Here is a 24,854-nt window from a genome sequence, read left to right as displayed (position 1 = left end):
GTGCAGTTCTGGTGGTCCAGCTATAGGAAGGATGCCATTCACTTGGAAAGGCTGCAGAAGAGATTCACCTGGAGTTGCATTATGGGAAGAGAGACTAGCTAATCTCCCATCAACGACATCCATGTCCTTAAGTGCCAAAGAAGAACTTCCTCCTGGGGCTGAATCAAGCTGGGCTGAATGGAAATGCCTCGACAGACTGAGAGCTAGTACTGGTTGTTGTAAAGCCACTCTCAAGAAGTGGGGTTATATAGACGCTGAAGACGTCATCTGCATATGTGGCACTGAACCACAAACTATGGAGCACCTATTGAGATGTCCTCTATTGGAGCACGAATGCAAAGTGAGATGTCCTCTATTGGAGCAAAGCTGAGAACCCCGCAGAGAACAATGACATTGCTAAGAGTTGTGTTCAGTTGTGGCTGAAACACAATATCTAGCATGTGTGGACACAATAAGAAGAAGATCTGGATGTTACCGTCATCCAAGTGAGGGTGTCTGGACAAGGGGCTGGATAGGCAGGGACGTTGTCTTTGTGGCATGGGTGGCTGAGTGGTGACCATATTGTTGGACTGTGGGTGACTGAATTTCGTCCAATATTGGATGACAAATAAAGCTATCTTGAATCTTGAATCTTGAATCTTGAAGTGGGACATGGATAAAGTTAATGCACACCATATTTTCCTAGAGTAGAATTCTATGACTAGAAGGCATAGGCTTAAGGCAGAGAGATTTAAGAGGGACTTCAGAGGTGTTTTTCACTCGGAGTGCAGTCCATGTCTGGAACGAGCTGTGAGAGGAAATTATAGAAGTGGATACAATTACAACTTTCAAGTAAAATATTTGTACAGATATATGGATAGGAAGGGTTTGGAGGGATGAGGGGCAACCCAGGCAAATGGAACTAGTCCAGAATGCCAATTTGGTCATTTGCCAAGGTGGGCCAAAGAGCCTGTTTCCATACTGTTTCTCTCAATGCCTCTTTGTTAGAATAATAAGATGTATTGCTTGTCACATGATCTAATGTTACCACAGCAATCTCTCTGCTGTTTGCAAATTACAGAACTTGTACTGCATTGCAAATCCCCGTCAGTCCCCATTCTTTACCATTGTGTCTTTACCCACCCTCACCGTGGGTATTTGTGCTCTGATTTGTTTTTCCAGTGGTCTGTTTTGTGAGACCCACCCTACTGTGGACCTGTCCCGGACCAGTCTCTGTGACAACTACGAATGCCAGAATGGAGCTCAGTGCGTCGAGGTGCAGAACGAGCCTGTGTGCAGGTGCTTGGCCAGCTACGCAGGGCAGAGGTGCGAGAAGCTTATCACCGTCAACTTTGTCGGCAAAGACTCTTATTTGATGCTGTCAGCCTCCCAGGTCCGCCCGCAAGCAAACATCTCACTTCAGGTAGGAACTTGATATTTTAGAGAACGACAAACTGGAAGGAGCACAAGATGGTGCCGGGAGCATGGCGAGTCTTTGTGTACTGCCTCAGTGAAGTTTACTATATTTACATTACAATAATTGCATTTATATAGTTGCATATGATCGTGCTAATGTATGAGAAGTGTAGGAAAATAACTGCAGATGCTGGTTCAAATCGAAGATAGACACAAAATGCTGGAGTAACTCAGCGGGACAGGCAGCATCTCAGGAGAGAAGAAATGGGTGACGTTTCGGGTCGAGACCTTCTTCAGACTGATGTCAGGGGACGGGGTGGGACAAAGATCGTGCTAATGTATAATATGATTTTGCCAAACAAAGAATTTCAATGTATCGAGGTACACATGAAACTAAACTACCATTGAGCCATTAAGAATCAATCTCCATCAGTAAGGGAACAGTGGAAGTTTCCAGCATTGAGGACAGGCAGGGAGGTTTTAATGGAGCCCAGCAACTCAATTGTTAAATAGGGCCTTAACAATGCTCTTGGTAACCATCCGTAGTGCAGACTGCAACTCATTTACTGAAATGTCATCTTGAACTTTCAAAAGCCTGAGCTGCATTGTAGCTCAAGAATACATCCTGACAATGGGAGGCTCGTTTTCAGGGAACATTCTCCTCTCACTGTTGGCAGGCAACTATCTTGCCTGATACAGCATCATCAATTTGTAAATCGAAACCCTTGGCGCCCAGACCCAGGTCAGGTAGACCTTCAGCCAGAGGAGATGAAGGATATTGTCTCTGATATTGCATCAGTCACTCTGAGGCAAGTTACAATCAAAGTTAGATATTGAATAAAACTCTCTTTACACAATCCCACTTGAAGTACTGGGAGACTCTGGAAACTGGCAACAAACAAGGCTGAACCAATCCTTTCCTCCAGGGATATGGAGATCACTGTAGATTTGGCATAAATGATGATCAGTGCAAACTGGTGGGCCAAAGGGCCTGTCTTCATACTGTCTGACTCTGTGTAAGTGCAAGGTCAGTAGGTGACATGTAAACTGGAAGGGAGCAAATAAGCTGAAATCCACCATCGATCAGAGATGCAGGGAGTGCATTTCAGGAGTTTTCCTAAAATAGGGTCTAACACACTTTTTTTACAGACAAAAGCGTGTCAGTATGCATGCAATAATTCACCTGATGCCTCTGGCTGCTGTACATCAATGTCATTTGTAACTTTTCAGAGGTGCTGGCACACAAAGAAAATGTCGTGGTCTAACATGTCCTCTGTCTGTGTGGCTAGGTTGCAACTGACAAGGACAACGGTCTTTTACTCTACAAAGGCGACAACGATCCCCTGGCTCTGGAACTGTATCAGGGACATGTTCGACTCGTCTACGATGCGTCCAGTTATCCACCCACCACTGTGTACAGGTGCGTCACCCCTCGCCTGGTGTTTGACCATTCATTGTCAGGTTACAAGTCGCAGTTTGGCTGAGGAGGGCAGAGCTGATCGGAGTTTCCAAATGTTCGCATACAAGAAGTGTGAAAGTGCTTGTCACTTGACAAGGGTGAAGCTTTACTTTCCTTATCCCATTGGTTGCGAGCCAAGGACTAGCCATGACTGAAGTGAGCGCTGGCTGAGCTGCCGGTGTGATGTTGCCATCACTCAACCAAAGTCATGGCAATAGATATGGACAGCTGGGTCAACATGTTTGTACTCTGGAGTTTCCATGTTGCATGGTGGAGATGGAATTGCAAACGGAGGACAAGAGACCAGATTGCATTGTGTTGTATTTTGGTATTGTACACAATCCTTGTCCCAAGAGCAATCTGAGGTAAAGGAAAATTCAACAAGTTGCAAGGTGTTCACAGCCTTCCTCATGAGCTCTCTGTGCTTCTGAAAATTGGATGGATGGAAGAGCCCATTGACATCCAGATGTGAGTAGCAAACCTCTATGTGATACCTGCTGCATTTCAGCAGCGATATGTGCACAATGCAGAAGGGAGAGGCTTCTCATGGAGAAGCAAGCCTTCACCCCACTCCAAGGTGCAAGTTGAACATGGGGTTGGGCATGGAGATGGGCCTCTCTTTAGCCCCCAGTTTACCTAACCATGTACCTGCCCCATGTGATCTGCTGATCTGCACAGAGTCAGCCACCAATCTCACCATCCCACAGCTGCCCTGCCTCTCTTCATTTCCACTCTGTCAATGTGATCCTCTCCTCCATCAAATGATGCCCAAACCTACCCCCTCCTACCCGGCCATCTCCCCCCACCCTCTCCATCCCCACTGGCAATCTCCCCACTCAGTAAAGCGCCAGCAGCTGACCCTCCATCCATCCCGATACCAATTACTCTTCACCAACAATAACCTTGCCCATCCGCAATTGTAAACCCTCACCCCTATTCTTAATCCTAAACCCTGCCCTCTATGTCCCAGCCACTTGCCCCGATACCACACGTGAGCCGGTCCCCAACTCGAGTGGTGATGAGCATTCCTCATTGGCAAAGTGGACATAGAACAGGCCTTTCTCTATTGTAGGGACTATTCAGTAGTACAAAGGTTAGATGTTGTGGCAGTGGACGCTTAAAAATAAGCATTCTCTCGCCTGCTCGACACAGCTTCTCCCAAGTTCCTCCTGATGCACAACACAATATTGTGCATCCCTCCTGCCACAAGGAAGAAAGCCTTATGACCTTAAAAGATTCAAAATCACAGGTGGATATGAATGCTGAAACTAAGCACTTTCTGATGTTCAACATATTTTGCAAATGCGTCCAAAATGTTGTTAAACTAAAAGAATCAGCACATTGATATTATTTATACATAAAGTGTGCTGTATGCAAATGTAGTGCCATGTGCAACACGATGCAAGCATCCCATTAATATCAATTATATCAGTTCTGCTCATTATGCAGGAGTTGGCTCAAAGGTTACACTTTGCATGGACATCTGCCCTCATCAATCGATTAGCAATGACAGCCATTCACTGCCTGATGAGATGGCTTTTATGGATTGTCCACATCTGTAGGCATGGAACAGGGCAAATGCTGCACGAGTTCTGATTATATTGATAAAGAAGGAGGTCGTCATTCACAATGGTGGCTCATTACCATAAGATTAATAGTTCCATATGTGTGCTGAACCCTTGCTGCTAATATTAATTCCGTCGGTTCATGTATTACCATTTTATTAAATGTCACACCATTATCTTATTAGCACGGTGAGAGAGATGATGCATGGCTTCAATATCTGAGTAAAATGAGATCAGAGCTGGAAGAAAAGCAATCAGATATCAGAGTTCCCCGAGCTAAAGCATATATCTGAAATAAACAGCTCCCAAAAGGCTGCTTTGAGAAAGCTTTCCATTTCATTAGGACACCCAGTTTCATGTCAAAAGGTTATTTTCAATTTAAGTAAATGCTTACATCTAATCTTGGGAAACAGCATTGAAAGGTTACATTGAATAATTACTTGCAGGTATATACAGAGTTCTTCAGAGTTATGTATGGTTCCTTAACACTACGGGTTAATCGGTGGTGGGTGCTGACTCGGTGGGCCAAAGGGCGTGTTTCCATGCTGTATCTCTAAAGTCTAAAGATTTTGCGTTGAGTTTTGTTCATAGCTCCATTCTCTCCAATCTTCTGGTATGAAGGTGCAGTGTGCTACTGAGCTCCTATCTACTTCATTTGAGATCTTTAAACTATCTTTAATTGGACTTAATCGGACTTCAATGTTATAGTTTGCACCCTTTATCCTTTATCTATACTTTGTAGGTAGCTTGACTGTATTCATGTAGTCTTTTCCTTGACTGGATTGCACACAAACAAAAGCTTTTCACTGTACCTCGGTACACATGACAACAATAAACTAAACAGTTTACTTCCGTCAAGCACCGTAAAGGGACACTATCATCCTTAAGCTATTAAATTAGTTCTTATCTATTCATACTCAAGTGGTTTACTCCTTAATGGTACAAGATGATCCATATTAAACTGACGCACTCTTATTCTGTAATGGTGTGAACAGTTTAGTGATGTGTTGCTAGAATCTAGCCATGTATTACTCTGTGATGTTTAACCTTAGGTAGGTTTACTCCACTCTGCTCTGGTTTAGTATTGATAATACAATTGATAATGCTGTTGATAAAACTATTGGTATTGATTTAGTACATTGATTCAAGCTCTCCAGTGCCATGGCAGCATATCTGTGCTCTGCAATGGCACCCACATATTTTGTTGGTAACAATGGGCCTTTGCATCAAATAGTGGGCTTCAGGACAGTGTGGCAACAGGGCGAAGTTCTGAGTTGTAATTCTTCACATGATATGTGAGGTATGACTACTCTGGAGGTTCAAGATGGAGTTAACGATCCTGAAGTTGCTTTCGAAGAAGAGAGGGAATTACTTCTCCTATCCTGGCCCATATTGTTCCTTCAACCAATATTACCAAGAACAAGTTGGCTGACCGTTTGTCACTTTTCACTTTGTGGGATTATATTATATACCAACTCATCCCATTATTTGCTTTATAACTGAAGCCACACAGCCTAGAAGGGAATTCATTCTGTCTGAAGAATGGTGAACTGTGGACAATGACAAAGTGCTCTATTAATGTAAATCTGAAGAGTCTATCTAAATCACCATCAATTTATTCCACGTAAAGTAGAACTTTCTAAAAAATAATAATTGAAAGCAGCTCAGAGAGGTAAATCCTTATTAAATTGGCCATTAGTAAAATCAGCACGGCTACAATGTTAGGCAGAAACCTAATGTTATGACTGTGGTTCATTAATGGTTAGTTGGCAGAACCTGTATATGTAACATTGATTGAATATAACAATATTGGCAGCTGCATGATAATGCTGTGGTATTGGAAACTGTGATTGAGGTGAAAAATGGGTCAAAAACTATCTTAAAACTAAAACTAAAGCTATTTTGGTTTCATCATATATGGACTGTGTACATCTGACTGATGAGACGCATATTTTTATTAAAAGGGAACAGAGTCTGCCTGAAAATATGTAGGAAGGAACTGCAGATGCTGGTTTAAACCAAAGATAGACAGAAAATCCTGGAGTAACTTAGCGGGTCAGGTAGCATCTGAGAATAGAAGGAATGGGTGACATTTCGGGTGAAGAACCTTCTTTAGACTGTGGGTGGTGTTTTGGGTCGAGACCCTTCTTCGGACATATTCAGAAGATGGGGTCGAGATCCAAAACGTCACCCATCCCTTCTCTCCAGAGATGCTGCTGTCCTGCTGAGTTACTCCAGCATTTCGTGTCTGCCTGAAAATATGTTTGGCCAATTCCTTGAGCATTTATTTTTGGACAAGACCTTGAGCATTTATTTTTATTTAAAAGAGACTTGAAGGATGTTCAAAGTGCTTTGAAGCCAAAGTCCTTTTGAATTGCAGTCACTGTTGCAATGCAGAATGCACAGCAGCCAATTTGCACACAGCAGGCTCTCCCCAGCAGCAATTTGATATGGCCCACGGAATCTGTTTCTAATAATATTGAGTGAGGGATAAGTATTGATCAGAACATGGGGAATAATTCCTCCTGTTTGTCTTTGAAATAGGGCCACGGGATTTTTTTTACATCCATTTATAAGATCTCTTTAAACGTATGTAAGTGATTCTCTGTAGTCCCACATCAAACATGTGGTCCAATAGTAAATTTATTATTCCAACTACAAAGTGCAGTGACTGTGACCATTATACAGTCTACTCATACACAACAGCTTCTTGCAGGCCCAAGGTGATCACATTTGGATTCCATAGACATTTGACCTCTGGTTGGTCTTTGATCACTTTCCTGAAGGATGGTCTCCTAACCAATTCTAGTTCTCCTCCCAGAAAGCCGTAATCTTTTTCCCTTTGATGTCCTTTTATGATTCTTGGTTCAAAACTCTAGGCTTAGCTGTGATCTCATACAGAGGAAGATGGATTCTTGCACCCTTACACCAGTTAAATCTCTAGCCAATATTCCACCACACCATCACCATCCCAACTCCATTCTTATTTACGATCTGTAATACTCACACTTAGAACATAGAGCAGAACAGCAGAGCAACAATGCCCATGCCGAACACAATGCCAAGTTAAACTGATGTCCACTGCCCACATATGATCCATATCCGACCATTCCCTGCAAATCCATGTGCCTATCTAAAAGCCTCTTAAATGTGGTGTCTGCCTCCACCACCATCCCTGGCACCAATTGCAGCCCCTCGCCACCCTTGGCATAAAAATCTTGCCCCCACACATTCACCTTTAAACTTTGCCCCTCTCATCTTAAAGTTGTGCTCTCTAGTCTTTTGACATTCCATCCTGAAAGAAAGGTTCTGACTGTGTACCCATTTATTCTATCCTTAAGGTGTAAATAACTCTTAAGCGAAAGATTCAATTCAAAGGTGAGAATGTTTTGAGTGAGAGGCGCAGAAGAAGCAGATTTCAATACCATCTGCATAGCATCATGTTTGACACCTTGTCCAGAAAATGGTATCTGACAGAGAAGCGGTTTTCAATGCCGCGGGGACATTTCAGGATGGCCATCCATATCTGGAGTTTCTCTGAGAACATTTCAAACAAAAGTAAGATCAACAATAATGAGGTTGAAACCACATGATTACCATTAAATCTGAAATATCCTCAGGAAAAGGTCTGCTGCATATATATCTCCAGACACAAAGCAATGTGCTTGACTAGTAACAGTGCTCTGAAAAGCCATTCAATTCACTCAGTTGATATCAGTTTAAATACTCAAAGGGAACTCTCATCAGCCACAGAGTAGGTGTGGCACAGGAGGGTTACCACAGGATAGGTGTGTGATGAGTCAACTTCATACTGCCTCTTTCTGCCCATAAGGGTTACAGTGTACAGTGGTTTAGTAGATCAGCATGTCGGATCAGCTTCCCAGCATGTGACTGCAAGCTCATCCATTATGCTGTTTCTTTATGCAAGTGTGTTATGGCAGCCTTACTGTGTGCTGCTGTCAGGAGCATTTTCACATCTCCGTGACAGTGTAGCTTGCTGGCTTATTAGACTTGCACTCGTACGATGGTCAGCTCCTCGAAAGTTGCTAAAACCATCCAAAAGTAAACTCATCTTCTGCCAGTACATCTTGTGCTGGGAGATAACTGGAGGGGAAGGGATACACTTGTCTCTCACTAGTTGCTTCCTCAGGTGGACGAACAGACTATTGGCAAAGGAATAGTCAGTTCCATAATGTCCCAGCACAGGAGACCAGAACTTTTTTTTTAATTCACAAAATATTTCTGCGACAAGATCAGCATCTAGTATTGTTAAAGGAGATTCTTGTTTGATAACTTAAATTCATTTATTAGTGAAAGTAACAAGTTGAGTCAATAAGTGTAGGACTTTAGATTTGGTCTGGCTGGATCTTAACACAACACTTAGCTGAGGTCCCATTGACTGAAAAGCAAGCGATCCAAAACCCACTCAGCAATAGCAGCAAAGGGTCATAGCTGACGAATGTTTGATCGGGACACGATGGCTGCACATACTATGCATTAAGTTCCTTACTTTTTGTTGTGTGCATTCGTCGTTTAAATTCCAAATAAGAGCTGTGATTAAGAAGTCTGCAAATGATACTGAGCACAAGTCGATGATTATAAAAAATGAACCTTAGAAACATGGCTAATGGCATTTACTCCAGAGAAGTATGTTCTCTATTCAGCGAAGAAAATCAAAGCATGAAACAATGGTAATATGCAATGATGAGTGGAGCAAATGGCTGTTGGGATGCATGTCCACAGGTATCTTAAAGCTGCAAGACACGTACACAAGATGATTAGGAAAGCATGTATGACTGGTGACCTTATTTGTGGAGAAATGGAGTATAATTCCAAGGAAGTCAAGTCAGGTCAGAACAGATTAAAACATTACTTGGACCACAGCTTGAATATTGAATAAAGTTGTAGCCCAATATAGAAAGATAGAAAAAAGGTGCAGGAGGAGGCCATTCAGCCCTTCGAGCCAGCACTGCCGTTCATTGTGATCATGGCTGATCATCCACAATCAGTAACCCATGCCTGCCTTCTCCCCATATCCCTTGATTCCACTAGCCCTAAGAGCTCTATCTAACTCTCTCTTAAATTCATCCAGTGATTTGGCCTCCACCGCCCTCTGTGGCAGAGAATTCCACAAATTCACAACTCTCTGGGTGAAAAAGTTCCTTCTCACCTCAGTTTTAAATGGCCTCCCCTTTATTCAAAGACTGTGGCCCCTGGTTCTGGAGAAATATACTGGAGAAAAGATGGTAAAGATGTACAAGAATCTTTTCAGAACTGGAAGATTTTAATAATGGGAAGAAAATTGCCAGACTGAGGAGTTTTTTTCTTTACCAGTTTAGTTTATTATTGTCACCTGTACCAAGCTACAGTGAAAGGCTTTTAGATATGGGAGACTTATCAGAGTCCTAGGTAGAGTAAGTAACAAGTAATTATATACCTCCGATGAGGGGTAATTAAGGGAATAAATCCAAGGCAATTCCCTAAAAGGATATGAAGTTGGGAACTTCTCATCCCATTTAACATGGTCTTGGAGCGCACTTCATGCACTGATGTCTACACAGCTACAGACCAGGCACTGAGAAGTGTGATTCACCTAATGGCTTATTTCTTGGCCGACATGGATATGATGGATAAATCTCCTGCGCAGTTAAAGACAAGGTTCCCTGAGTTATTGGCCTTGCCTAATTGCCTTTGAACCAAGTGGCATGCCAGCAATCAACCACAGTGCTGAGGTTTGGAGTGGTACACAGAGCAGATTGAATGATTACTGTAGATTGGCAGATGGACTTTTACAATAATCCCAACAGAGCCATGGTTACTGAGACCAGCTTTTCATTCTAACTTATTTAATTAACCAAATTTAAAATCTCCAGCTGGCAGGTTAAAATTTGAATGTCTGTGGTTTTGGAACTCAAGATTATTTGTACAAATTTCTACATGCCTGGCCCAGTGAAATAACCACTATATCCCTAAATGTGATGAGCATTGGTAGATTCAACTGACCCTGAACTGCCCCAGATGTTGTCTGCCGAAAATCTCACCATCAATCGAGGATTCAACCCACTCGCCGTTGTACTGTCAAATATCATTAGGTCATGGAGTTGCTGAGAATGATTGGAAATTGTCCTTCAATAATATTTTAAAACTTTCCACAGGGGCAGCATGTTGTGTTCGATGACCGGTAAAACAAACACAAGGCACAGATTGAAAGCAGACTATGTTTGTTTGCAAAATGTTTGGTTTGAGTGGAGTCAACGATTGGTTTGAGTGGGGGCGTGATGTCACATGGTGTATATTCTGTGAAAAGCCAGTGACTTGAAAAGCTTAACCGGCAGGTTTAACTGCTCAGCAGAGAAGGATGTGCTGCTTGGCGTCTGTCATGATGGCATGTTGAATGCAATAAAATAAAGACAGAAGATATCGGTTGCCTCCCCTTCATTCAGTGCCAAGCCACTGTCTCTGTCTGTCTGCGAACATGGAGATTTATCAGGAATTCCAAAAACGGACTCTGTCTGCACAAGACAGTGAAATCTTTAAACTATCTGTGGGAATCGGAAATACTGCATGTGCATTGAAAAACGGGGGAACTTCTGTCCAAATGTTTAGATTAATTAAAGGCTCTTCAAAACAAACCTTATGTCACTCAGTGGAGCTGTTTGCTTGGAGTTTTGCAATGCTGGTTAAGTTTGGCAGTCTTTCCACCTCGCACATCTGTGTAAGCTCAGTAAAAGTGAATAACACGGCAGTAAATCAGAACAAAATCACAAGATACTAGTTTGTAGTTAGGCTGAAAATCTCCAATTGCCCAAGGGTGCTGCTGCTTGCTGTATGTTACAAGTTTTTAGTTGGCTCGAGATAATCCATCAGATCCAAATGTTCTGGTTAATCAAGTCAAGATCACAGGATCTCACATGGAGGATTGCATCAATATTGCTCCACATTGTATAATACACCAGCATGTTCAATATGGTCCGACAGTATATGCTCTAAGTGCCTCTTATGTTGACCTCACACAATCCATCTGCATTCTCCAGATATTCATAAGCCAATTGAAGCATTTGGGAGGATAGCCACTAGGGATGATTGTAAATGAAAGCAAAGAAAAACTGCGGAGACAAGATATCTGAAACAAAAACAGAGAGCGCTGGAAACACACAGCAGGTCATGTAGCATCGGTGGAGATACAAAGTGCTGGAGTAACTCAGCAGGCCAGAAGGATCTCTGGAGAATATGGATAGGTGATGTTTCAGGTCAAGACCCTTCTTCAGACCCAAAACCCGACCCGGAATAACCTGAAACGTCACCTATCCATGTTCTCCAGAGATACTGCCTGACCTGCCAAATTACTCCAGCACTTTGTGTCCTTTTGTGTGTAAACCAGCATCTGCAGTTCTTTGTTTCACCATCTGTGGAAGGGTCCTTTGTCAGAACTGGAAAAGAGATTCATTTTAAGTTGCAGAGAAAGTGATGGAGAGATGGATAGGACAAAAAGGATATGTCTGATTGGGTGAGATCAGGTCAAACGGGTGGTTATGTTTAGGAATAAACTGCAGATGCTGGTTTACACTGAAGATACACACAAAATACAGGAGTAACTCAACGGGACAGGCAGCAGCTCTGGGTAGAAGGAATGGGTGACGTTTCAGGTCGAGACCTTTCTTCAGACTTTGCTTCTTTGCTTTGTTTCTTTGCTTGTGTTATATATTGATCGTTATAGAGCTGTGGGACATGAGCTGTAAGTCAAACTCTGCTGGAGAGAATAAAACTGAGCCAATATCACAGATGAAACAATGGCAGGAATGGCCAGTTCTGATACCAATTGAGAAAGCAGGCAACTAAAAGCTGGGAAACTAGATATCGAGTGCAGAAGTTGAGGTGCAGTTCCACAAGCTTGCTATGGATCATGGGTAACAGAACCAAACTTCTATAGTCCCCCTCAGCCTACGTCCAAACTTGTAGCATTCCCCAAGTTCTCTCCCATCTCCCTTATACAGTCTACTCTTGTATATACAGACCTCTTTATAACAGATTTCAGTTATAGCAGATGGAGCCTCCCCACAGTAATCAGACACCACTGTCTCTGTAAGAACACAGACTGCTAGTTGCACTGCGGGGTCATTAAAATTGACAAGCATTTACTTTGATCAACACTTGTGCAATGATACTCTAGTAAACAATGCAACAAACAGCCTTTGGTATGTTTAGCTTGCTGTAACAAAAATATGTTTTTAACTATTAAAAAGAACTTTGTATTTGAAAACAATTCATTGTTTCACCGAGTGACCTCTTGGTAGTTGGAGTAAATCCGTTACTCAGTTATAGTGGACAATTGGCAATAACGGACACCATCCCCCCCCTCCCCCTCCCCCCCCCCCACCACTCATGGTCTGTTATAAAGAGGATTATCTGTATTGTCATCTTGTCCTTGAACACTCCTGCTCCCTAAATCATAGAATCCACAAAACCACCATTTCTTGTCCAGATTGCTGTGTTGCCAAGAGTTTGAAGTTCAAGGCATTGTCCTAGTTTCCTGATCCACAATATTTGAATGATACATATAAGGGTCAGCTTGGGGGCGTAGTGGTAGAGTGGCTGCCTTACAGCACCAGAGACTATGATCGCTGTCTGTAAGGAGTTTGCACCTTCTTTAGTTTAGAGATACAGCACGGAAACAGGCCCTTTCAGCCCACCGGGTCCGCGCCGACCAGCGATCCCCGCACATTAACACTATCCTATACCCATGAGAGACAGTTTTTACATTTACCAAGCCAATTAGCCAATTAGCCTGTACGTATTTGAGTGTGGGAGGAAACTGAAGATCTCAGCGAAAACCCACGCAGGTCACGGGGAGAACATACAAACTCCGTACAGACAGCACCTGTTGTCGGGATCGAACCCGGGTCTCCGGCGCTGCATTCGCTGTAAGGCAGCAACTCTACCACTGTGCCACCCCTTATAAGCATCATTCAAATCCTGTGGATCAGGAAACTAGGACAATGCCTTGAACGTCAAACTCTTGCCAATTCTCTCTGTGTCTGCGTGGGTTTTCCCCCCCGGTACTCTGGTTTCATCCCACGCTCCAAAGTTGGGCAGGTTTGTATGCTATTTGGCTTTGATGGAAATTGGAAATTGTCCCTAGATTGTAGGATAGTCCCAGTGTGCAGGGATCACTGGTTGGTGCAGACCCAGTGTGCAGGGATCACTGGTTGGTGCAGACCCAGTGTGCAGGGATCACTGGTTGGTGCAGACCCAGTGTGCAGGGATCACTGGTTGGTGCAGACCCAGTGTGCAGGGATCACTGGTTGGTGCAGACCCAGTGTGCAGGGATCACTGGTTGGTGCAGACCCAGTGTGCAGGAATCACTGGTTGGTGCAGACCCAGTGTGCAGGGATCACTGGTTGGTGCAGACTCGGTGGGTCGAAGGCCTGTTTCGTTGCTGTATCACTAAACTAAACTAGAAATATAAATCACCATTGAGCATTTCACTGCTATTACAAGCTCATTCTGTCAGGTTGCTTGTGGTCAAATCACCCTCTAGCGCTATCCATAAAGTGGAACCATCTGGCAGGCAGCATTTAGATAGCGACTTAACATGAGCTGTGTGTGCACTTTTGCCCAGCACCTTAACATGGGCAATATATTACTGGAGTACTATACCCCTGTCAGTGCAAAGCTTTAAATTCAAATGGCAAGGAGTTCTGAAATCCATCAATGTGAAAGCCGCACTTTCCTCAGGGAGGCTGCACCACATCAGTTTCCCGTTTATCATTGCTGGTGTCATTTGGCTTTTGCATTTGGAATGATCAGGTATACCTGGAAGTTTGCCTTTGGATAGCAGTCAGGCGACTCCTGTTCATGGTCTAATTCCACAAGCTCCCATCACGGGTCCCCCTTTCTCTCAGTGAATCCTGGTCAATGGGTACATGGTGAGGAAGACCACACATGATCTCTCACCCTGCCCATCCTCTGCTCAGAGTAGGGTGCATTACCATTAATAAAGTGCAGGAGGTACATACAGGAGCCACCTAGTGTGTGAAGTACACCTCAAACAGCTGTATGATATTAGCCAGATCATCTGCTTTTGGCATTGTGCCTGACCTTTCCACTTCACACATCACCTCGTGTCTGAGAGATGTTTCTGTCGCAAGCCTCATTCTGTTTTGTGTTCTTTTCCGGTGTGCAGCGTGGAGACGATCAATGATGGGCAGTACCACACTGTCGAGCTGATGATGATGAACCAATCTCTTAGTCTGGTGGTGGACAAAGGAACTCCCAGGAGTCTGGGCAAACTCCAGAGGCAGCCGACTCTGAGCCAAAATGCCCCCCTCTACATCGGAGGTGAGTTTGTTGCCACATTTCAGTTTTTTCCATCACTATCACAACATTTAAGAGAGATTAATATAGGTACATGGATAGGACAGGTTTAGAGGGATATGGGCCAAGTGCAGACAGGTGAGACCAACATGCCTCATCTAGAGTAGATGAGGCACGTTGGTCAACTTGGGTAAGTTGGGCTGAAGGGCCTGTTTCCAGGCTGTACGACTCCTTGACGTCCTCATCCCCTAGTTGCAAGTTTCATTCGGTTCTATTCCTGTTCATCGATGGACAAAAAATAACTTTGCACAAATGCAGTTAGGTCCCTCTTGACTCCTATGGTTTATTTCCAGTAACCTTTCTTCTGACAGTTGATTTTTCAAGCAACCTCTATCTGTTTGTCTCCAAACTGATCTGTCCATTCAAGAAAGCAAAAGACTTGAATTAACATTGCACCTTCCAAAGCCTCAACATCACATACAGCTGGCAAAGTATTCCTGAAATGCAGTCACTGCCACAATGTTATAAGCCCAGTAGCTGGCCAACACCAGCAATGAGACACCAGCGTTGTGATGTAAACTGGGTTGAACATAAATGAAGCTTGTTACCATTACAGCTGTATCACTAACATTGTTCATTTGACCCACTTACACTCATTCCCCAGTCCGCACTGTAGTTTAGTTTGGAGATACAGCGCGGAAACAGGCCCTTTCAGCCCACCGGGTCCGCGCCGACCAGCGATCCCCGCACATTAACACTATCCTACACCCACTAGGGACAATTGTTACATTTACCAACCCAATCAACCTACATACCTGTACGTCTTTGGAGTGTGGGAGGAAACCGAAGATCTCGGAGGAAACCCACGTAGATCACGGGGAAGAGTTGCTTCCTTACAGCGCTACAGCGCTGGAGACCCTGGTTCAATCCCGACTACGGGTGCTGTCTGTACAGAGTTTGTACGTTCTCCCCGTGACCTGCGTGGGTTTTCTCCGAGATCTTCGATATCCTCCCACACTCCAAAGACGTACAGGTGTGTAGGTTAATTGGCTTGATAATAAATGTAATTTGTCCCTCGTGTGTGTAAACGTGCGGGGATCGCTGGTCAGTGCGGACTCGCTAGGCCGAAGGGCTTGTTTCCGCAACTGTATCTCCAAATATAAAAGTCTAGGCCAGCAGAGGGCACCGTGCCAAACTGCCCTATCCTTGTGCCATTTATTTGTCGTTACAGGAATCCCTCCGGTGTCTGGGGTGGCAGGACTCCGTCAGGGCCCGGAACGCAACCTCAACGGCTTCCACGGCTGCATTCATGACGTGAGAATCAACAACGAGCTGCAGGACTTCCAGAGCATGCTGCAGATGCCCCTGGGCGTCTCCCCAGGATGCCACTCCTGCCACACCTGTAGGCACGGTGTGTGCCACTCCATCCACCAGTCCAGCATCACCTGCGACTGCCATGCAGGATGGATGGGGCCACTGTGTGACCAGGAGATCCGGGACGTCTGCACCAGCAACAAGTGAGTCAAAGGCCTGGAGAAACAATTAAGTGCAGATGCTTGGTTTATTAAAATAAAACACAATGTGCTGGAGTAACTCGGCAGCATCTCTGGAGAACATGGATGGGTGATATTTCAGGTCAGAACTCTTTAATTGGCGCCTGACAGGCTTACAAAGAACTGGGTAGAAAGGAACTGCAGATGCTGGTTTATACCGAATACAGACACAAAGTGCTGGAGTAACTAAACGGGTCAGGCAACATCTCTGGAGAAAAAAGATGTGTGACATTTTGCCTCAGTTCCATTGACCCAGTGAGTTCCTCCAGCACTCTGTCTATCTCACTAAGAGATGGATCTTGCTGATTACAATGGCTTAGGTTTAGGTTTATTATTGTCACAGGTACCGAGGGCAGTGAAAAGCTTTGCTTTGCATTCTATCCAAGCAGTTCATATGTACCATACTTAAATACAATCAAGACAAACTCAAATATAATAGATAGAGCAGAGGGGAAGATACAGAATGCATAACATAGTTTCTCAACAATTTAGCACATTGAAGTCAGGACTACGTCCAAGTAGTTTTTGGAATATTGGAAGGCGACTTCAAATGCCATGGTCATACAAATTCCCAGTTAAAATAGTGAGGAAGTGGACTTGTATTCTTGTGCCGTCAGTTATTTCAGCAGGTTGAGGTTTGTTTGAGCATCGTGAAGACCTCTTGAACAACAGAGGGGGCCATTTCTCCTTGCTTTGCAAATGGATAAGCCCGTTGGCAAACAGCAGCTCCATCTGCTGCAGCATATTCCTGCCCTGTTAAGCAAGGCAACTGCCGCCTGGGCTATTCTTGCTGCTGGAGAAACCACACACAGGTTGTCAACCTGCCCAATCATTCCTGATAGTTTTATCCTCTCAACTTCCATTATTTTTATTTCTTAGATGCTTTGGTTTTCTTTATGCAGTATGGAGATTAGAAGATGCACCTTGTAGCCTGTTGAAGTAATGTGGTGCACTCTTTTCCTATTGAATACAAGGAGTTTTGTTTGTTCTATGTATGGTGTCAAAGCAGCCTTTGAAATGTCTAAATATGTATATTTAATCCATTTAGTTTCTTAACTTTCACAACATAGAGAGAGGCTATTCAGCCCTTCACGGCCCTACCTGCTCCCAACAGAGCAATCCCATCAGTCTTATTCCACCCTCTTAATTCCCCGCACCTCTTGGCATTTACTTCCTATCACTTGCACGTCAACCTTTGATTATTAATGCTATCCACCCACAGTGAGGAGTCATTTGGATTAGTCAGGTCTTTGGGGTGTGGGAGGAAATCCACGCAGTCACCAGGAGAGCATGCAAACTCCACACAAACAACACCTGAGCTCAGGGTTGAACCAGGGACTGTGGATTTCTAAGGGAGCAGAGCTGCCAACCACTTAAATAAGCCTGTCACTGCTCAACATTTTCATTTGCATCCTGGTACAGTTCTGTACATTATTTGTTAGACTTCCACCTCTTCCAATTTGATATAAAAGCAGTGAATGCCTGATATATTCAGGGCGCCACATTGGCACAGCAGTAGAGTTGCTGCCTTACTGCTCCAGTGACCCGGGTTTGATCCTGACCATGGGTGCTGTCTGTATGGGGTTTGTACGTTCTCCCCATGACCACGAGGGTTTTCTCCGGGTGCTCTGGTTTCCTCACACATTCCAAAGACATGCGGGTTTGTAGGTGAATTGGCTTTTGTAAATTGTCCCTAATGCGTAGTGCAAGGGGATCAGTGAATGGCACGGACTTGGTGGACCTGTTCCCATGTTGTATCTCTAAAACTAAAACTGACCTAAAAGAAGCCTAAAGGTTGAATTGTCTCAATTGTATCTCACCTTCCACTACTCGAAGAAACATTGCTTATTTTCTACCCTCTGTTCGGTTCTTGTAACCATCATTCAGATCATAACTGGTGTGTTCCCTTGTGCCTCTTCCCAGGTGTGTTCACGGTACGTGCATCGCGTCTGATTCCATCATCCGCTGTGTGTGCAAGGACGGCTATATCGGCAGGTTATGTGACAAGGCCCAGCTGCCAGTCAATTGCCAGAATCTGAAGTGTGGCCACGGTCGTTGTAAGATTTCTGGGCAGGGGGAGCCGTACTGTGAGTGTGATACCAACTTCACAGGAGAAACTTGTGAAATAGGTAAGAAAAGCAGACGGACTGCAGTGCTAATGGTGCTCATTTTGTTTGGCCAACTGGTGCATGCGGGGTCCACAGTTCTTCCGGGTAAAGCAAATCGCAAGTTTGAGCAAGACAAAATGTGTAGGGAGGAACTGCAGGTGCTGGTTTAAACCGAAGATAGACACAAAAAGCTGGAGTAACTCAGCGGGTCAGGCAGCATCTCTGGAGAGAAGGAATAGGATGACGTTTTGTGTCGAGTCCATTCTTCAGACCCAAAAAGTCACTGTTCCTTTTCTCCAGAGGTGCTGCCTGACCCGCTGAGTTACTCCAGCTTTTTGTGTCTCTCTTAGATAGAGCAAGATGTTCTTTATTGCAGACGACTAAGAGCAGTAAAAACAGAAAATGCTGGAAATACTCAGCAGGTCAAGCAGCATCTGTAGAAATCTAAGGAAAGATCACCCCTTGAAATGCTAAGTCGTGTCCTCTTGCCACAGATACTGCCTGACTTGCTGAATATTTCCAATCTTTTCTGCTTTTATTTCAGATTTCCAGTATTGACAGTTTTATCTATTTTTTAATCAACTAAAACAGCGTGTATAACAGTTATCAAATATCATAACATTCTTCATAAAGTATATATTTACTTAGAACATATTCTACTGCTTTCCCTTAAGTAAGCACCAAATGTATATTAACATTCACTAAGTTTGTTCATCTGCGTAGGTGGCCAGTTTTTGAGTCCTCCTGCCCAATAAATTCTCACTAAAGGCACATCCACACTGGACAACTAAGCAGTCACCATCATTGCTATTCCTTTCACTTGGCCCCTATCCCATCTCCAGGATTACACTCTAAGAAAAGTTGCCTTACCTTTTTGAATGTCATCTCCACTATGGGGGCCATTTTGTTTTCTTGTTCAGAAGTCCAGCCTTTTGTATCGTGACTCCGGGCGATCTCATTCATCAAACAGTGATCTCATTCATCAACATTCCAACCAGTCCTCCTAGGCCCATTCTGAAAAGATCTTGAAACATCTCCCACTATCCAAGGACCCAAACAGTTCTGCCCAGTAAAGCAGCAATTTACGGGCGTTTATTCCGATCAGATGTCCACGATGTGGTCTCCTCTACAATGGAGGAACCAAACACACATTGGCGACCTCTTTGTGGAGGATCAACATTCAGTCTGCAAATTGCTGTCATTTGTTATTCGTTAGATATTATCGTTAGCTATTATCGTTATTCGTTAGATAGAGCTCTTAAGGATAGCGGAGTCAAGGGATGTGGGGAGAAGGTAAGAACGGGTTACTGATTGCGGATAATCAGCCATGATCACGGTGAATGGCGGTGCTGGCTCAAAGGGCCGAATGGCCTCCTCCTGCACCTTTTGTCTATTGTCTATCCCTATTGTGCCTGTGTGAACTACTCCACAAAACGTCTGGATGTAATGCCTTAAATCCATATCTATGGTTAAGTTTCTGATTATTTGCTCTGGAATTTCTTTATCTTTGATTGACATCTGTGCAGCATCTCCACACATTTAGTTACAGTGTGTGGGTATTTTAGTTATGGGAAATAACCTATTGAAAGCACATGTTGCCCGGTTCTTAATTATAATTTTCACTGTGGTGAAAGTTACCAAAACTTTGTTTTGCATTTATTTATGCAAAATTACCATGCATTTCAGTTTCCTTGATCCCTTTAGCACCTTAATTTCCAAGAATTCTATCAGAAATAAAACAATATAAAAATGTGGAATTATTTGTTCCAAAGATGTGCAGGTTTGTAAGTTAATTGGCTTCTGTAAATTGCCCCTCGGAAGCCTGTGTAGGAGGCAAAACTGGGATAACATTGAACTTGTGTACGGGTGATCCATCATTGCCGTGGACCTGGTGGGCCGAAGGTCCTGTTTCCATGCTCTATCTCTAAACTAAACTAAACATTATTCTCTAGAGAAAGAGAAGGCCAACATGCCCTAGAAGCCTCGACTTATTTAAACAAAAGGGAACAAATTCTGGAAATGTAAAATAAAAACAGTAAGTGTGAAAGATACTGAGCAGGTCAGACAGCTTCTGTGGAAAGAGAAAGAGAACTAATGCTTCATGTTAAAGCACTTTATCAGACCGATGAAGGGGAAGATGGTTAAGTGTGTGAAGTGCAAAGGAACAAAATACACCGATAGGAATTAGATTGACTGGGTGGAAAGAGACTCATGGGGATTGTGAACATTATCCAGACCTGCTGGATCAAATGGCCACTTGCTGTGATTACAAAATCATCCATTGTTTAGGCCTTAGATATTTGTAGTCCACTCAGGAAAACCCAAGGTTGTAGCAGGTCCACCGTTCTTGCTTTGTGGCTAGCTCTGTTTGAATCCCATGGACTTGCAAGGTTGGGAAGAGTTGTTGTGGTTCATTCTGCATCACCTTCTCATCAGTGGATGAATCCCAACCTCAGACCGAACTCAGTTATACATGGTGGATGCCGATTAATGGTAATCACCCCTGAAGGCCACATGATCTCCTGGGAGGGCCAGACATGTTTGTTAATCCAAATGGCCTGTGCAAATGTGGACTATCTCTGCTTTGTCTTGCAGAGCTCCTTTGTCAAAAGGAAATGATCCGAGATGTCTACCACAAACAGCAAGGGTACGCTTCATGCCAGACCACGGTCAAAGTGCCCCGGCTGGAATGCAAGGGGAGCTGTGGTAACAGTGAGTGCTGTGTACCACTGCGTAGCAAGAGACGGAAATATGTCTTCCAATGCACAGATGGCTCCTCTTTCGTGGAAGATGTGGAGCGGGTGGTTGACTGTGGCTGTGGGAATTGTTCCTTGTAGGGACCCAAAACAAGAGAAGAAGGATTAAGAGCAGCAAGCGCCTGCAACAAGAGTTGGACCATTAACTCTCATAGTGGACCAAAAGAAATGGAAATATATTGTAAGATAACAAATAGAACCTATTTTTATTATTAAAAAAGGACTATTTTCTTCAGTTATTACTAAATATATCACATCACCTGGGTATATGTATCATACAGTGTTCCCTGTGCAAGATTTTTTTTCTTAACCATGTTATTAACCTAACCAAGGAATTCAGAGAAAGCTTGTTCCTTTGGTTGTTGTAAAGATGTTTCAAGGGCTGCCTTCCCTCTGTCAAAGTTTGCCCTGCCTTTTCGTCATTGGAGGTTTGAACTTGTGAAAAAGTGGAAACATGGGCAACACCTAAAATGTCAAAGGGAACATCACCAAACACCAGTTGGCTTTTGGTTTCATTGTAAACTCTGCTCCCACCTCTGGATTCCATGCTGAGGATCAAATGCGTCCTAAAGCACTGTTAACAACCAGAGTGGAGAGAGCACAGCAGGTACACTTAAGGCACAGTGTAACAAGCACACTGCAATTAAACATTGCCATCCCAAACGTATTATGAAGTGTTTGCAGGATCCTAATAGTGTATCTATAACTTTGACAATAGTTTTGAATGTATTGCATATTCCCAATGATACACCAATAACATTGGCTCAATATAAAATATAGGGCAGGTATCTAATTCTGCAATAGAAAACAATCTAAAGCATCCTGTAGCATCCAATATTGGACACCATTGATGGAATGTTACTCTTGGCAAAAGTAACATGCATTATTTAGTAAGGCTGCTGTAAGCAGTAGCATGCTTTGTCTCACAACAGTTTACATTAGAAATTTCCAACAAACCATTAAATCAGGAACACAGCCTCAAATTAGACCACATTTGCACCTCAAAAGATTTGCTGGTTACAAAATTCGTTCTTCTATATTAGGCTATGGCTGTGACACTCTGCAGACTTCAGCACCAATGGAGAAATATTTTCTGTTTCTCCCAAGACCATTTAATCATCATCTTTTCACCTCTGACATGCATGACAGAATGTCTAGACTCGAGGCTCCGGTCACAGCTCTGGTGCCCCATCAGCAGATGGAAATTCCCTTTATCCACGAGACTGTATTAGATCATTAGATCACCCCTTTTAGGGAACACATGAAAATTCTTAATTCTGATAACCATTACACACACACCAGAGAAGGAAATTACACATTATCTGCACCAAAATTGGATTTGGCTACTTCTACAAGGTGCACTAAAGCAATGTAGAACTTGTAATGTCTGAGATATTTATTGATCATCTGTCCAACATTGCCTCCCCCAAGTCTGGCATCCAAAATATCTCCCACGTGCCAACCCCTCTTCCAAATATCTTCTCTTGAGAATCTGACTGTCTGATATTTAAGTTCTCAGATGAGGACGATTTATTGTTCATCGGGTTAAATTCAGCTCTCTGAGGCAATGATTTAGAAAATGCTGAGCGTAATTTTAAGGAGAGAACTACACCATGGGATGAACATTGAATAATGTGATTTAACGCATGAGGACAGAAACTGATGGATGATAAACAGGTGTTGAATTTGATCTAGGAATTTGTTAAGAAAATAAATGATCAATTAGGCACACGAAAGAGGGCTGATTTGGGAGAAATTCCATTCCCTCCTCCCCCCAAGTATTTTGTCCTCTACAAGATTCTTCTTGTGCCGAGCTATCGTTTTCCCATTGATGATTCCATAACCAGCCAAAAGGGAGATCATTTCTCTTGAGTCACAAGCTCTGTGCCAATTTAGAGAGGTTGGTACATTGTGCACACTTCATCCACTATTGCACATGTGGAATGCCATCTCACACAGGCCAAGTGAAGCTTTGAATTTCTCCATGTCATTTTGTACAGTATGGCAAAAACATGCAGGGGCCAAGGAAAACTAAACAGTCTTTTCTGAATTAATTCAGTGACTTATATTTATATGATGACTGTGGTCTTCCCACCTAAGTGCTAAACAGTTTCCCCACTCTTGCTGCATTGACCCAAGTGCCTTATGTCAACCTCATGCCTTACATATTAACCCAAGGGCCTTGCGCTCCATTGAAAACTTCCACGAGGATCTACCGCTTCCCCATCAGCATGGCGGTGCAGTGGTAGAACTGCTGCTTCACAGCGCCAGGGCCCGGGTTCAGTCCTGACTATGGGAGCTGTCTGTACGGAGTTGGTACATTCTCCCCGTGACCGCGTGGGTTTCCCCCGAGTGCTCCAGTTTCCTCTCACACTCCAAACACGCACAGGTGTGTAGGTTAATTGCCTTCATTAAATATTGCAAATTGTCCCGAGCTTGTAGAATAGTGTTACTGTATGGGGACCGCTGGTCGGCATTGGCTCAGTGGGCTGAAGGTCCTGTTTCCACACTGTATCTCTAAACAAAATTAATCCAAAGTCCTTAGTCAACCTAGTGTATTAAATAATAGCCCAAGGGCCTTCGGGTTCACTCAATGTTTCGTACATGAAGCTATGGGCTTTACAAGTACCTCATCTAACAATCTGAGGGATTTGCAGTCAACCCAATGCCTTATACATTAAATTGAGAGTCTTACAGTCAAATGAATGTAATGGACATTAACATCAGTACCTGAACACCTGGATGCTCAAGAAGGAGGTATGAGAGGTGTAGCGTATGCTTCACTCATGCTGGTCTGGATACTGCTTGTGCACGACTGCAGGGGGCAAACAACAGCACACCCACTCCCAGTGAACTCAATACCTCTTGCATTAAACTGACTCCCAATTGGCAGAGTGCCATGGTCTAAAGGTCCTACGGCACATGATAAATGTGCGCGATTACATCACTTCTGTAAGCAGTAAATATTGCCTTGAGACTCGGAAACCAAAGGGAATTGAGATGGGTTTTGAATCATTTTTTAATAGCAGACAAACATCAAAGTGCTTATAGGCTTTATGAAGAATAGCGTCCATTCTAAGCCTTCATGGATGTCTGGTTACAACATGGTAAGAAAACATGAACAACTATATTTCATGGAAAGCAATGTTTCCATTTTCCTTACTGCTTTGCCTGCAGTATATTATCCATGTGTAGCCTGGACTGCAGAGTTGCTGCAGAGAGTTTGTGTAGAAACCCTGACTCTGATTTTCTCTGTATGACAATGTATTCAAGGAAATAAGCCTCAGTTTACAAATTGCAGGTGCTTAACCTTTTATTCTTTGTTTTACAAAAATATGTACATTTTTATGTTATATATTTTGTGAAATGCTACTATGTCTTGTACAAAAAAAATTAAAGTGTTTGCACCAAGAAATTTGCGAAAATATTATTTTCATTAATATTGGGTAAACCAGTGAAATTTGATGCTTGTTTGTAATTGCCATTGATAGGCTATTGAATCTACATACAGTTCCTGACTTACTAAGCTTATGATAGATCTACATTCAGCTGTACATAAACAGTACAATCCACCAATACCATTGTGATTTAATATTAAACATATTCAGAGTAAAGAACCTATACTGACTCAGATTTAAGCATTCATTGAGCTAGTTGTGAAAGAAAAAAGACTTTAGTTTAGTTTAGAGATACAGCGCGGAAAC

The 24,854-nt window shown here is 43.3% G+C and overlaps 1 protein-coding gene across 5 annotated transcripts in view; it reads left to right on the top strand.

Moving 5' to 3' along the window:
* The window catches only part of LOC144600260 (slit homolog 3 protein-like), a 595,019-nt gene extending 570,498 nt beyond the window's left edge, over positions 1-24,521 (top strand). For all 5 annotated transcript variants that reach the window (XM_078411831.1, XM_078411833.1, XM_078411834.1 and 2 more), the window contains 6 exons: positions 1,162-1,402; positions 2,685-2,815; positions 14,603-14,757; positions 15,965-16,250; positions 18,210-18,415; positions 20,990-24,521. In XM_078411831.1, coding sequence (XP_078267957.1) covers positions 1,162-1,402; positions 2,685-2,815; positions 14,603-14,757; positions 15,965-16,250; positions 18,210-18,415; positions 20,990-21,231 — 1,261 coding nt within the window. In that variant the 3' untranslated portion in view covers positions 21,232-24,521. The remainder of the gene's footprint in view (positions 1-1,161; positions 1,403-2,684; positions 2,816-14,602; positions 14,758-15,964; positions 16,251-18,209; positions 18,416-20,989) is intronic.
* The last annotated feature ends 333 nt before the right edge of the window (positions 24,522-24,854 follow it).

This window comes from Rhinoraja longicauda, chromosome 14 (genome assembly GCF_053455715.1).
Source record: "Rhinoraja longicauda isolate Sanriku21f chromosome 14, sRhiLon1.1, whole genome shotgun sequence".
Classification (NCBI taxonomy): Eukaryota; Metazoa; Chordata; class Chondrichthyes; order Rajiformes; family Arhynchobatidae; genus Rhinoraja; species Rhinoraja longicauda.
The sequence above is the reverse complement of the archived record's forward strand: the minus strand, read 5'-3'. Positions and strand labels throughout refer to the sequence as shown.